This window comes from Falco rusticolus, chromosome W (genome assembly GCF_015220075.1).
Source record: "Falco rusticolus isolate bFalRus1 chromosome W, bFalRus1.pri, whole genome shotgun sequence".
NCBI classification, from domain to species: Eukaryota; Metazoa; Chordata; class Aves; order Falconiformes; family Falconidae; genus Falco; species Falco rusticolus.
Window position 1 is genome coordinate 1,191,955 of NC_051209.1, and position 15,115 is coordinate 1,207,069.

General features: G+C 46.0%; 1 protein-coding gene across 3 annotated transcripts in view; it reads left to right on the forward strand.

Annotated features, from left to right (window-relative positions):
- Nucleotides 1–15,115, forward strand: part of LOC119140887 (CBP80/20-dependent translation initiation factor-like) — a 147,844-nt gene that overhangs the window by 14,688 nt on the left and 118,041 nt on the right. For all 3 annotated transcript variants that reach the window (XM_037372552.1, XM_037372553.1, XM_037372554.1), the window contains exon 2: nucleotides 10,536–10,748. In XM_037372552.1, the coding sequence (XP_037228449.1) occupies nucleotides 10,569–10,748 (180 nt within the window). In that variant the 5' untranslated portion in view covers nucleotides 10,536–10,568. The remainder of the gene's footprint in view (nucleotides 1–10,535; nucleotides 10,749–15,115) is intronic.

The window sequence follows — 15,115 nt, forward strand, 5'->3', positions numbered from 1 at the left end:
GATGAACTTGAGGTTCTTGTTCCCAGGACACCAGCAGTGATGCTGGGGCTCAGCAGGGCGCCTGAGAGCTGAGGTTTGCAGAAGGGGGTGATGTTAAGGACACTGACAGCAGGGCATGTTAGGACATAGGGCTGGTGGATCCCAAGGCTCAACATCAGCTGTCTTGATCTGGGCCAGTCATCCAGGCTATTGTTGCTGCTGGTGGAGGTAGACACTCCCAAAGCTTGCTTGATCTTGTGTTCATGTCAAAATAGGTCAGCTGTCATGTCCTTGAAGTACCTGTCTTTTGGTTTGCTTTGTATTGATGAAAACCTCCCTGTCCTCTGGGCTCAGCTGAGTCGAGCTGCTTCATTTACCTCTGATTAATCAAACACAGTGGTCCCCTGGGCAATAAGTGTAGCTGTGCAAGTGCAGCATCTTTACCCCCTGGGGTTTGGCAGGCTGCTCTTCCCATCTCCGTTGCTGGCTTCTTACAACCCCTCACTTGCTGTGATTTAGGGAGGGGAATAACCAAAGGGGGAGTGGGGCTTTTGGGGAGATGTGTGCCTTTGCTGCTGCAGAGCATCCAGCCAGCGGAGTGATAGTCTGGGAGTGATTGTGAAAAAATGCACTTCAAGCCTCAAAAAGGCATCTGGTGGCTGGCCAGTAAGTCCCGAAAATTCCTGTCTGGGGAGGTGCTTTGCCTTTGTATTTGTGGACTAGTTCCTTAAGGGAGCCATTATCCTGGTGAATTGGTTCAAGCTGTCTCATGAGCCACTGGACAGAGCTAAAAGCTGGGGCTGGATTTGAGAGGAGGGTTAAGCTTGTGGCGTTGATCCATGCCACTTAGGCAAAGCAAAGCTTGGAGGGGGTCTGATTCCCACCTCTCCAGGGCTGGACATTGCCTGCTGCTGGGGCTTTAGCCAGTGTGGTGGGTCCACAGGGAGCTGGAGCCCATCCCTGCCATGCAGCAGCATCTGTTGGCTCGGCAGGAGCCTTGGTGGGTGCTGTGGTACCTGCACTGGGTCATGTCCCTTCCCAGGGTAGCTGCTGAGAGCCTAGTGTAAAACCTGTGTCTGGCTGGGTATCACGTTTGCTCTCCTAATTGCTATGGGAAACTCCATGGGAGAACGCACAGGAGTTCCTCGTAGGCTGAAAAATGTGTTTAGTGTCTGTAAGGGCATCCTCCTAAGCAGTGAGAGCTGTCTTAGGTTGCCCACAGCAGTCTCAGGGAGCCGTGTTTAATGTGGATGGTCCCTCTGGTTGGAGGTAGAATTGCTCTTCTATAACACAGTCACTTTGCTGGATGGAAACCAGCTGTCTGGACCATGTCCAGTCTGTGTGGCCAGGAGCAGGAGCTAAGGAGGACACTGTGTCCAGCCCCAGGCGAAGGGAAGGCTTTGGTGATCAACACAATCCTGGGTCAAAAACCTGTTCTTAAATTCCTTAGATGTGTGAAGGTTGGATGCCTTTCTGGGGTGTGTTATACTCCTTCATTCTCCCCCAAGCAGAAAGTTCAACAGGTAGGTAGGACATGGGATGCTGCTCGTGGCTTTTTCCCTGTCTTTGCAAGTGGCTGCAGCTCTTATATACTTAAATCTGGAGGAGGCCAGAAGCAGTGACAGCGGTCCTGGAAAGCTCAACTCTCTTGACACTGATGTCCCCATTCCCTGGCCAGCTCAGTGTCACAGTGGATTTGCTCGCATGGTGTAGGACAAGGCCTCAAGGACAAGAGTCCAAGTACTGATAGCCTGATGAACAGAGACTTGTTAGAACTTGTAGGGCACAAGCCCTGGGAGCAAAGGAACAAGCTAACTGCAGACCCCTGAGCCGTCACAGCTGAGGAGGCAACCAGACGGACAGAGAAACAAGTAGCCAGATAAGGGAACGGATGGCGCCGATATGTAATCAAGAAAGCCGCGTAGAAAGAAACTCCCTAACCTTGGAATAGAAATTATTGCTAGGTCAAGATAAACTAGTAAGTACCTATTGTTCTAACGGTGTGCCTTAAATATCAACCAATCAGTGTTTTTTACGCTTAAGATTTAACCAATCAGTGTGTAATATGTAGAAGGTAGAAACGTATATAATTGTAAGAAAATCACTAATAAAGGGACAACTTGCTTGCATCAAGCGGCGTCCCGTCTCTTCATTCGCCGCAGCATGGTGTTGGACACCAACCCCACAGGTTTTCCTGTCCCCTTGTGCTTCCCTAGAGCTTCATTTGGTTCCCTGCCTCTTTATTATTATTGGACCAGAAGCATTATGAGGAAGGGACTTCTTTTCCTTCTGCATGTAAAGAATTGCCAGTTTCCCAAATTCTTTTCCACTAGAATATTTAGGAGCTCTCATGGGTGGTCGTGCCATGGCCGCTGCCTGTATGGGAATCAATAAGGTCCATGGCTGATGCTCCCAGGGTGGCCATGATGTAAAAGCCAATCTGCTGCTTATTTTATAGCTTGAACATTTGAATGCGGTGGAGGAGTGGGGGTCCAGGATCCAGGGGCAGGTTTTGGGAATCTTGTTTGTTTGTGGGGGTTGTTGAGTGGGGGTTTTAAGGTGTGCTTTTTTAGCACTGGAGGTAATTAAAGATTCAGGCGATCTCTGAATATACTTATCTATTTATGGAGTCTTTCAAATGAGTTTAATTAGCTCAGAGAGGGGCATGGTAAGCTGTTTATTTTCCTTTTCCTCTGCAAAATGGCAGAGGTTTACTAGATGATTTTTCTTTCCAGTTCAACAGCTCCTGTTAGGCAGACTGCACAGAGATCCCTTGTGAGCAAGCCAGCCTTGGATCATAGAGAATTGTGTCTCCTTGACATCTACTGCTTGGTTTGCTCATGTAATCCAAGCCCAAATATCACCAAATCTGAGGCTGGGAAGGATTGTTCCCTTTGGTCAGAGCAGCAGGAACCTCATTGCAGGGGTTTGGACTAGATGATCTTTAAAGGTCCCTTCCAACCCAAACCATTCGATGATTCTATGATTCCCAGGAGGAGAGGACCAGCTGGTGGCTCCTAGCATAAAATCCCCTCCACCTGTCCGGAGTGGCAGCTCTGGCATTTTGGCTGGTGGCCGAGGTATGTCCTCTGAATGCTGCTAAAAGCCAGCATACGGGTGCAAAAATGCTCTTTGCCAGCAAACTAGGGGCATGGTTTAATAGGGATTAAGCACCCTCCACGCCTGCCCTGCTGCTGACCGGGGGATGCCACTCCTACCCCATCCCTCCCCACCAGCAGGCACCCGTGGGATGGATTACTTCAGCGGGTTGACATCTCAATTTAGAGTTGGATGTGTCTTTTAGGATTACAGGGCTTTTCACAGCCCAAGTGCCCATTATACTGCCTGGGTGCCTGGAAAGAAAAGATTTACTTTCTGATAATGGTTTCCCTTCAGTTATTTGGAAAAGACAGTACGTGGCAGCTGGCACCGGTGTATGAGCTCGTGGTCGAAATGTGCAATTTTAAAGTGTACGGATCAGCTTGTTATTATAATACTTTTATTTAGGATGTGGGCTGTGCTCTCTGCCTGCAGAGTGCTGCCTGCACAGGGAGTTTTGCACCCTGGCTGCTGCTTACATGGGATTGGGGCTCACCCCCTGGGACTGCAGAGGAGCTGGGCAAAATAAAATTATTGCTTGCCTGAGGATTGCTACCTGTGGTGTGCATTGTAGCAGGGCACATGCGTGTGCATGGTGTACATGTTACAAGCTCTTCTGGCAGGAGAGCATCCTTTGTTCGTGTCTTCTAGTATAATTCCTGCAGCTGTCATGTCCTACCCAGCCTGATGGTGCGATGCTGTGTGCTCTTGGAGGAGAAACAGTGCAGGTCCGAAGAGGAGATCATAGAGCACGTGTAAGATCTGTGCTTTTTGGCTATTTCTTCAAACATTTTTATTTGGCAACATTTCCTTTGTAAAGGTAAAAAATAACAAGGATAAGATGTAATGTGGGCTCTTGTTCCATTAGCTTTTAGTAGAAGCAGAGAATGTGAAAATGGATTATGTCTGACTTAAGTCACAGTTTTTAGTGTCAGTGATGTAGAGATAGGTTGTAAAACTCAGGCTGTTCCTGATTCAAGGGCTGGTGGTTGGAGGATTTTTATGACCTGTTTCAGGTTTTATTTCTAGACATGCTGATGTATTTCCATGTATTGAATTTGTCTCAGAATCAGGAGATGGAGAGTGTGCCTTGCTGTTGTGCTGCAGCCAGAGTGATGCTCCAGCAGACTCCTTGCCCTGGCAACCCACCACAGGGTGGGATCAGCATCTATCAGATGGCCCATAAACCCATCTCCATTCACCCTCTGAAGTTCAGATAGTGGTTTTCTTAGTTGTATGCTGAGTTTTCCTTTCTTTTTCTTGGCAGCATTCATCACAAGCCAAAGGTAACATCTCCTTTCAGGTAAGGAAGCCCATCTGGTGGAAAACCTCTCCAACCTCATGCACAGATTTGACATGATAAAAGACTTTGTGTTCCTAAGGGTGATGAGGCTTTGGTTTTGTGTAAAAAGAAAAAAAAATAAATCCACCTCCCAACTGCAAAACATTCCTTATTGCAGTGAAGCAAGCTACATAATAAATTATTCCCCCCCGCTCCCCCATTTATTTTTGTGTTTATTTTAATGGCTCTGTTTTGATGCACTGTGGCATTTGCCCACTCAGTTGCAAGCCAGGCTTATGGATGGCACTGCAACATGGTAGCTGTTGGGCTCCTGTCCTGTCACTTGGGCTTTTCTGCATTGCTGGGTACCAGAAACCAGACCTGAGACTGGAGGATGATGAAATATATAAAATGCTCAGCCAGCCATGGATGGATCAGTATCTGAAAAGCCTAAGGCTAGCTCCAGCAGCAGTTGCTCAGTGTGGTCTTCAGAGGTGTTTACATCTTAATTAGAAAAGGGTCAGATCCAGGATATCATAATTTACATTGCCGCACTTTATGTTTTGGTATCCCGAAAGATACTGGCTTTGGAGCAGCAAATCCAAACCAGACATGCGCTGCTTCATCTGTGCTCGTGGAGATGCATGGCAGGGAGTCATGGTTCATCTCGATTGCTTTCATTTTCCATAGTAACTGTTCCTGCAGCTTTCTGGATACAAAAGCTGGCTGCTGGCAATAAAGATAAACTGCTAGTTTCATTCACCGAGATGCTCTTGCTGCTTTAGAAAGACACGTTGCTAATTACTTGTTGTTGGAAATGGGCTGGATTAGGAGAGAGAAAATATTGCTGCTGAAGGAGCTCATTAAAAGGAGATGCTGGGAAGCAAACCCGTTGCCCCCCCGGCTGTGGCCGTGCCAGGGGTTCAAACCCCAAGCACAGACAGTCAAAGGTCCTTCAGCATGAACTGATGCCAGTGTCAGCTGGTGGACAGTTATTTGTAGAGTCAAAGCACATGGAAGGTTTCACCTGACCTGATAAGAAGCAGATAAGAAGTAGGAAAGTTGTTGAAGCATCTCTCCCAGAACTCAGTATTTCAGAGCTCTTTTCCAGTCATCTTACCTAGGAGTCAGCATTGAGTGTTACCTCCTGGCAGGGTAATTGTCAGGTAAATCCCCTTCCAGCTCTCACTGTTTGGGTGTGAGTGATAGTGTGGTGCTCCTGGTTCTCTTGTCTTTGAAGGCTGTGGCCTTCAAAGAAGCTTGTTGTGTGTGAGAAAGCATTTTAGGCTTTCAGCATCCATCCAATGGAAGCAAAAAAAAAAGGCAAAAGCAACCTCTTTATTTTGTTTTCTTGGCTGATGCCTGACCGGCTTGGACTTTGGGTAGGAGTGAGAAGGTGTGCAGTTGTTGGCTTGATGGTAGGTGAAGATGTCTGTTTGTCTTGCTGAATTGGAGCAAGGATTGTTTTAAGAAGATCTATTCGTGGGAAGCAGTTTTGGTGGATGGTTGCCATGTCAGTATGTTTTGGACCAAAAGCCCCCACTCCTCGCTTCAGGGAACATTTGTTTGGGGCTGGAGTCCCTGCTCCCTTGGGATGGCTGGGGCACAGGTGGGTCCCACCCTGGGGGAAGAGCTGTGTGAGGCTACCCTGCAGTGCTGCCTCGGCGCTGCCGGGCTGCTGCAGTCCAGGTTTTGGAGAAGCTTTGTATTGTTGTGCTGGAGAGATGGCTGGAGCATCTTCCCTGGGGGAAGATGTATGTATGGGGTCCTTTCACCCAGACTGCAGTGAGCTGATGGAAATGCTTTGCTGTCCCTGCATGTCTTGTCTTCTCATCATGGACTCGCCTTTTCTCACATTATTTTGGTTGCAAGTTCCCCCGTGCTGTTGCCCCCCACCCATCTTCCCCCAAATGGGTTCCTTCCATTGCTGCTCTTCACTTATCAGACTTGCCACTTGCTCCCACAAGTTCAGCAAGCCTGGAACTCCTTTGAGAGAAAGGGAATGAATGTACAAATGTCATTAAAAAATGCTCTTTCTTACTGAGTTTATTTGCTGACTAAGGGTAAAACTGTATAATTGCCATAAACTATATAATCTTGTTAGAGCAAGAACCCCATTTATATCACTCCTAATAACAGATATTAATAATGATTATACATTACAGTAATGCTGATAATTACTAAGTTATAATAAGCAGTTTGCGCATCTATTGACTCTTCCTGCTGCTGATCCCTTGTTTTATGGTCGCAGTAAAGAGCACAGCATGGGCTTTGTAGGAAAGTTTAGGAAGGCAGTTTTCAGACCCCCAAAACTTAGACTTTGTGCTTTGATAAAGTAGGAAGAGAGAGGGGAACAGGAAAAAATACAGATTTGATGTTGATCTCCATTAATTATCACTAAGGAGTGTATCTGGGGTCTGGGAATCCTTGGTGGTAGGCATTGTGCCAACACAGATCCAAGGGATCACCACTCCCTGAAGAGCTCTCAAAAACATGTGTTTGCTCAGTTTGGGAAGACATCAACTGCTTTGATGCTTGGATGTGGGTTCAGGTTTTTCTTTGAAAACCTCTTGTTTGTACATGTTTTGTTTGAGGGTGAGGCGAGATGAGAAACCTGCTCCAGGCAGTGAAGTTTCCTGACAGGCGGCACCAAGAAGAGCAGGAGACCATCCATCCCACACCACCTTCCTGGCAGAGTGTTAATTCTGGAAAGGGAGAGAAGATTTAGCCTTAGTGTGGAGAAGTGTGCTTTCCATTTGCAGATGGACTTGAATTGGTCTGGATCTAGGAGGATACTCAGCTTCCCAAGATTCCTCCTGCCAAGGAGGAAGGGCCACCATTTGTGTTCCAAAATCTGTCCCTCTTGAAGGGCCAGGCTGCTTGAACCAGGAACCAGCAAATGGGCCTCTATAAACCTGTGATTATCTTGGTTTGGTTTTGTCAAGCACGTTTTATATGCGTGCATCTCACACTTGATAGAATTAAGTAGAGCCCAGAAGTCAATGAGTAGTAGCTGAAAAAGCTTCTAGGGGATGGTGACCATAACAACCCTCATCTGAGCATTGGGACATCTCTGGGCAGGCTGGTGGAACTGGAGAAGGCAGTTGCATGATAGCTGGGAGATACTCATCTAAAATGGGTGAGACTGCTCAGAAAGAAGTATGGAAAGTAGGCTAAGAGAGCAGAGCAGGCTAGTGATGAAGTCCTTGAGCATTATCTCGTGGAATTGTAAAACCATTCATGTTGGAGAAGACTTCAGGTCTCTAGTGCAACCATTTGCCCAAATTAGGATTAGCATCAAGTTGGGATATTATCTCGCTCTGTAGGGATCAGGCACGTGTGGTGCTAACTATGAACTCCCATATAGGAAGGGAGTGTGGTCAGAGGGGGAATTCAAAGGACAAATTCAGAAAACCCAGAGCTGGTCGCTACCAGGGAGTGCGAGGAGGTGCCACAAAGTCAAGATGTTTCTTTGCTTGTTGAGCCTCTTTACTGACACCCTGGTTTGGATGACAGTGGCATATTGGCAGTGGCCCTGGCCCACTGGTACGTCCATGTTGAGTGGCCAGTCTCTGTGTCATTATGTGATTCACACTGACTTGGTGCAGACCAAGCATATAAAGAAGATTACAGGCTGTGACTTGTTAGTCTTTTATCTTATTATAAGGGTTAGATGCCAACCAACTCGCTGTCCGTGCTTGGACATCTGCTCTAGGGATCTTTGTGTACAATGATGATCCTATCTCAGGTGTTTGTGGTAACTCATCACCCTTAAACATCGGGGAGTGTTCTTCCTGCAAAGTTCTGTTTTTCTGTACAGAGAGGTGAAGGTGCTGCGAGATGATGTGATTTTAGAGTTGCCTGCTAGAGAGCCATAAATCTCTGATTACATGAGTCGTGCTCATTTGCTGGTGCTGGACCTGGTGGCTTCTGACAAACCCATTCCCTCTGTCTACTCTCTCCTGTTGCTAATCAGCAAAATGCTGGTTGGGCATGGTGGTGAGCTCCCCCCCCCCCCCCCAAAGCGGAGTCATGTGTTAGCCCTTGCTCTGCTTTGTTTTATCATAGGTATTCAAGGGGGAGCATCCCTGGGGCAGTGTCCTGAGCTTGTTTTTCTCCAGTGCCACCTTAAAAAACCCACAACAAACAAACAAAACCAGGCAAAACCCCTTTGTGTTTGTGTTGTGTGGCCCCAGGGGATGGAGGATGCCCTCTGACTCTGCTTGCTGCATCCCAAGTATCAGCTGTCCCCTGCGGGTCACTTCTCCATGCCATTGTGCCCTCCAGGACTCATTGCAGCCACCTATTCTCCCAACTCTTTCTTTAGCACTTTCTATTTAATAATTGATGCTTTCCATTTCGTAATTGGCACTAATTAGGTAAAAGGGGAGAAGCATGCCCTCCTTGAGGGCTCTGTGCTCTCTGGGGCTCCTCTTTTTTTTTTATTTTCTTGTCTATTTATCTTTTGTTCTCCTTTTTAATATGCCACATGATTTTTGTTCACGAGCTAATGTGTGATATTGATCTACATAATGAACCTTTTTGACAGTCTGGGCACATTTGGGAATAATTCCTTGAGCAGATGAAATCCTTAGGCCAGAACTTCTCATTCTCGGCAGTTTCCAAATGAAACCACAATTGTTCAGAAGTGACAGATGAAAAATAGTTCAGGAGCTGGAAATTACAAGAGCTGAGAACAGATTTATTTTTTTTTTTTTTGCCTTCCCTTCCGGATGGCATGTGACTCACTCCGAATTTGCTTGGTAATTTTATACTAGTCTCAAAACATACAGTCAGTACCAGTGATATGGAGAAATAGTGTGAAATGGGGACAATGGACACCGACTGTGATTGTATATGTCTGCCCAGGAATGTGGGTATGGCGACTGGTCATGGGTGCGGTGTCTGGTCACATAGGCACACAGCTTTGAGGAGACGCCTACAGTTTTGAGGAGACGCCTGCCCTTCTTCCTCTGACAAAGGGGCTATTTATAAAAAGGATGAGAAAAGGATGAGAGACATCCCAATGCTATCTAGAGGGAGGGAGTGCTAAGTCTCCTTGCTGGAGAAGATCGGATGGTCACAAGGACATGAATCACCTACAAACCTGCAAGACCACCACATTCCAGGCAACGGACTGATAAGCTAATTAACATAGGAAGCTAATTAACATAGGAAGCGGGTTTAGGTAAGGAATATGTATAGGCGTTAATTGAATATTCATTTGTTTTATTGTATAAATGTGAGATGGTTCGTCACTTCGGGCATGCACGCTTGTGGAGGAGCGATCCCCTGTGCATCTGCGCGCAATAAACATACCTACTTTATAACTTTCGAGTTATAGAGTCTAATTCCGCACGTCACCAGTTTCTGGTGAAGGACAGGGTGAAGGATGAAGTCCTCGTGTCCTGCAGTGTGGTGGGATCTCTCCTGTCTTTTCCTTCCCAATGGCAGGGGAGGAAGAGCATGAGACTTACCACAAGACTTTGGTCCAAAGCTTAATTCATGTGCAAAGGTGCCTAGCCCAGGTACAGGAGCTGATGGTTTCTTTTCTTTAAGGTGTGATTGGCATTGAGCCATGGAGTAATATGAAGGAGGAGAGCATCACAAAGCCCTTATATCTTCTGTAGAGCCATTCTGCAGAGAGAGAGGTTTTAAAAACAGATTCTGGTGTGATCTCTGTTTCACCTCCGGATGCAAACCTCCTTGCTGGGCCATTTACAGTTGTGCTGTTGACTCACCATCATTTACTGCTACCATCCTAGAGAAGTTTTTCAGTTATGATCCTCTTCCTCACACCCTTGTCCATCATGCCTAGCTTATAACCCTTATCCAGCACAGCTAATGCTGTGGGCTTTGTAAATTAAGCTTTTAAATTTTTTGTTTTGTGCATGTGTCTGGAGGTTTTCAGTATTTTGCATTTTAAGAAGGAGGATAGGCAAAATGTCTGTTGTTGTCCTTAGATGTAGGAATATTACAGAAATGGGACTGTATTTGTACACAGGGAAACTCTAAATGTGACAACCTAGGGTTATTATAAATGTTATTGGAAAAGCAGACGTACAGCAAAAAGTATCCTGCCCGTGGTAACTGATAGGCTTTGGCTGCTGTTTTTTTAACCTTTTTATAATTACTGGGAAATAATTTCTTGCCTCTTTTTATTTTCTGTTCTCAGGCCCCCTCCGTTCTTGGTGTCTTTCCTGAAGGGATGGAGAACTTGTCGGTGGCATCAGCCTCCTCGGAGGCGGGGAGCAGCCGCTCTCAGGAGATCGAGGAGCTGGAGCGTTTCATTGACAGCTACGTCCTGGAGTACCAGGTCCAGGGGCTGCTGACAGATAAAACAGAGGGGGACGGTGAGAGTGAGAAGACACGGTCCCACATCTCGCAGGTGGGTGAAGGGCACAGTGTGGGGTGGGAGAGAGGCTGGGGAAAACTGGTGGCTTGTAGCCTGGGCTGGGGATGCATGTCCAGCTGAAGCAGCTTTTCTAGGGTTGGGATGTGAAGCAGGATGTAATAAGACAGTGAATTTGGGGCAGCTTGCTTGTTTGGCTGTATATATGAGGTCTCTAGCTAGCTGGTAGAGGACTCCTGCTAACTGTGTTTTGTTTTTTCATGGTCTCAAGGTGCACGCCCAAAAGCTTTTTGACTTCTCCAGGGTTCCCGTTTACAAAGGAATGACATTTCATTTGTAAATAAAGGATGCCTCTCTCCATCCCAAACTACTTCGCCAGGAAGAAAAAATTCTGGGGGGATTGGGAAGACCTGCAGGGGCTGCAGCAGGGGGGGATGCTCGGTAGTGAGATGTGATCCCATCTGTATGCACAGGGGTGTCCGTGAAACAACCAAGACCAGAAGGTCAATCAAAAGCCCCAAGTGCTTCCCAGAAGTGTGATATTTGTGGGCATTTTAATATGTGTAATGAATAACCTGTTCATTTGCTTTCATGGTTACGTCAGAGAATGAAATTGCTGTATTTCAGAGGAGGGGAATATCCAGCAAACAGAGGGATGGTTTTAGCAGGGCTTGGTGTTGTCATTAGGAATGATGTGGTCCTAGTTATGTTTGTTCCTAAAATAGACATTTTACATCCAACACAGGGAGAAATGAAATCTCTGGAACTGTTATTGTTTGGAGGGAAAACATTTTTCTTCTGGTGCCATGGTGTGCCAGATGCATGCTGAAGATGTGAACTGTCAAAGAGATAAGGAGCCTGTGGTGCAGGGAGTGGTGGGATTGGGTCCATGCACTTGGGCTTGTAAGGCTGCCATCATACTCTGTTTGAGATAGAGGTGCTTTCTTAACCCACAGGGCTCCCAGTAGGGTAAAGTATTTAGGTTAGAGACCACTTACATACTGGTTATGAGGATGAAATAAGAATAATAAGGCTGAAGGGTCATAAGGGTAAGGATATGGCCATCATTAGGTAGCTAAGATGTGTCTGAGCTGCTGCAGGGGTCTGCTGGTCTGATCTGGGTCTTTATCTCTATATGAGGTGCAAGGGGGACTGGTCCCGAGCAGAGATCCCTGGACCACTTTGCACTGAGCCTTTATGTTAGCTTAATGGCTAACGAGACTGTGGCAAAGCCAAGCTAGGGATATGTTAATGGGGAGAAAGGCAGAGTCCAGGCTGGGTTTGTTCAGGACCACAACCTCCTCCAGCACGCAGAGAAGTTTTGTTGCAGGTTGTTTTGTCTCTCATTTCATGCTCAAGTCTATTAATAGATTATAAATGAGTCCCTGCCTCCCTAGGGCTTTGTTTTGCTGTTAAATTGGGAGGAGCAGTTGGAGTAGCGAGGGCAAGGCACTGCCAGCTGCTGGAGATGCCTGCTTCTTCTGTCCTCCACCCTGTGCACCCCATGTGCTGGTGGTGGGCATCACAAAAGCCAGTGTCCCCGAGTCCAGCAGAGAGGAGCTTTCTTTCCACCACAGGAGTGGGCCTATGTGAACCTCATGAAGTTCAACAAGGCCAAGTGCAAGGTTCTGCACCTGGGTTGGGACAATCCCCAGTATCAGCACAGAATGGAGGATGGATCAGTTGAGAGCAGCCCTGCAAAAACAAACTCGGGGACATGAGTGGGTGGCAGATTGGACGTGAGCTGGCAATGTGCACTTGCAGCCCAGAATGCCAAGCTTCTCCTGGGTTGCATCACAAGAAGCATGGCCAGCAGGTCAAGGGAGGTGATTTTCTTCCTCTGTTGAGACCCCACCTGGAGTACTGTGTCCAACTCTGGGGGCCCCCATTCAAGAAAGATATGGACCTGTTGGAGTGGATCTGGAGGAGGCTATGGAAATGGTCAGAGGACTGGAGGGCTCCGAAGAGGACAGGCTGAGAGAGTTGGGGTTGTCCAGCCTGGAGAAGAGATGGCTTTGGGAATACCTTAGAGCACCTTCCAGTGCCTAAAGGGGCTGACAGGAAAGCTGGAGAGGGGCTTTGTACCAGGGTCTGTAGCGACAGGACGAGGGGGAATGGCTTTAAGCTGGAAGAGGGGAGATTTAGATTGGATATTAGGAAGAAATTCTTTACAGGTTGTCTAGAGCAGCTGTGGGTGCCCCATCCCTGGCAGTGCCCAAGGCCAGGCTGGATGGGGGTTGGAGCCACCTGGGCTGATGGAAGGTGTCCCTGCCCGTGGCAGGGGGTTTAGAACTAGACTATCTTAAAAGGTCCCAACCCAAACCATTCTGTGATTCTGTATATATGGAGGATCCCGTTCTTATCTGGTAAATTAGATAAACACTGCTGGTATCTGAGCTGTGCAGGTTTGCTGGAGCCGAGGATCTCATCTAGAGCTTTAGACCCTTTATATATTAGCTTGGTGTAAAGAGATTACCAATCACAGGAAGCTTTTTAAGAATATAATTTGCCGAAGAGGTCTCTTACAATTTGAGGATCAAAGCTGTTAGAAGTGGGAGAAAATAAATTTTAAAAGTGACATTTTTGGAGGGACTTCAGGTCAAACAAACAAGTGCTGCTTTATTTGATGTGTCAAGTTTAGAAATACTGTTGAATTACAAATAAATTAATAGTCAGAATTTTACAACCACTTTCAGCCTGTCCACAGCTCTGCCCATAGCCTGGGCTCCTTCTGCATCTCAAGGAGAAAACCCGCCAATTCTTTTGGCAGCCCTTGTACAGTTTTTGCATTAAGATCCTTGGTTGCAACAACCAAATCCATCTTCCAGTTGTGGAAATGGGATTTTAGCTTTCTTCCCTGGCCTACCCTATAAAAAAGGAGCTGCTGGGTTTTTAATGTCAATTCTGGGAATGCTCTCTTTAAAGACAGTGAGGTTTTATTTTAAAAGAAAAATGAATAATAATGAAAGATCTGAACATTGAACATCTTAATTAAACTTTAGAGGTATCTCAAATTAAACAGCTAAATGTGGTTATACCCCAGACCATTGGTGTATAAGTTTAATTAGGATTTCTCTGTGAAACTGCAGCTAAGTGCAGTATTTCATGTTTATAGGGCTGTGTATGGTGATGCCGAAAAACCTCAGAATGAAGAAAACTGCTAAGATACTTCTTGTACTTTTAGTAGCAAGGTATTTATTTTCTGCGCAGGAGAGGAGGTGGTTCATGCCACCGAAACTCACTCCAAAGCATAAGTGCCAAACAGGCTAATTTATACATTTGACATATGTGATTGCAACATCTTTTCATACATTATTCATGTAATTACAACAACTCATTGCATATTAATGACAGGCGGAGCCTGGGCAGAGTTTAGGCAGAGTCTTCTCTTTGCCTCAATTTTGAGAGGGTCATTCCGGCCTTTAGCCCCGCTCAAGTGGTCTCCCTCAGAGTTGAACCTTTCAACCTTCTTTCATAAGTGACACTGCTGGGATCTTTTACATAAATCTTGGCTTGCTACCATTTTCTTGTATTGATGTGTCCAACTTTACCTAATTTATGATTTCTAGTACCTGGTACAGCAAGTTCCAACAATGGCTGAGGCCTGGGCACAGTGAGCAAGAGCAGGGTGATTCAGTGCTACATGCTGTGGCTCCTCAGGAACCAAGTTGAGCAATTTTGCAAGGCAGAATGGGGCTTTTACAGACCTGAGACTCTTCTCAGGTGAATCTTTAGGTTTTTAGGCCTTTTTCCTTTTCAGTCCCCCCTTTCTTTTAAGATTTACCAAGTCTTTCATTTTGATTCTAGTTCCATAGAATTTTGGCACATATGTATCATTGCCTACATTATTTGAATCTTTCTGACTATGGTTCTTAGTTTGTACCATACCCACACATTGAGCAACGTCAGGAAAATTAATGCTGCTGCTAATATTATGACTGGATGTACCAGAGAGTTAAAGGCTTGTGTTGTGTTGGGCTAATATCCTAAAAAAAAAAATGTCCCACCATTGCTGTTCTCCCACTTGTTCAACTTTGATTAAGATTGCTTTGATGCTTTCAGTGTCAAGTTTAACTTGCCATAGCATGTGCTAAGTCGTTCTGTTTACTTCTTGGACCATTTTCTCTATGTCTGGATGCCTAAGTGTTGCCTTAAAAGATTAATATCCATGCCTATTTTCAATTTGGATATATCAAGATAACATAAATTGCCAAATTTGTCAGCTCCTGGGTTAGTTATGAAAGATTTGACAATATGGGCTTCAGACCATGGCCATTCTAATGTAGAGGCTTGGATCAAAGTCATCATACTTATCAAAAGGCCACTGATTATCATCAATTCATTGATCTCACAGGTTCTGATGTTCATGTTTTCTCAGGAGCTTTCATGACTCAAGAGTAGTG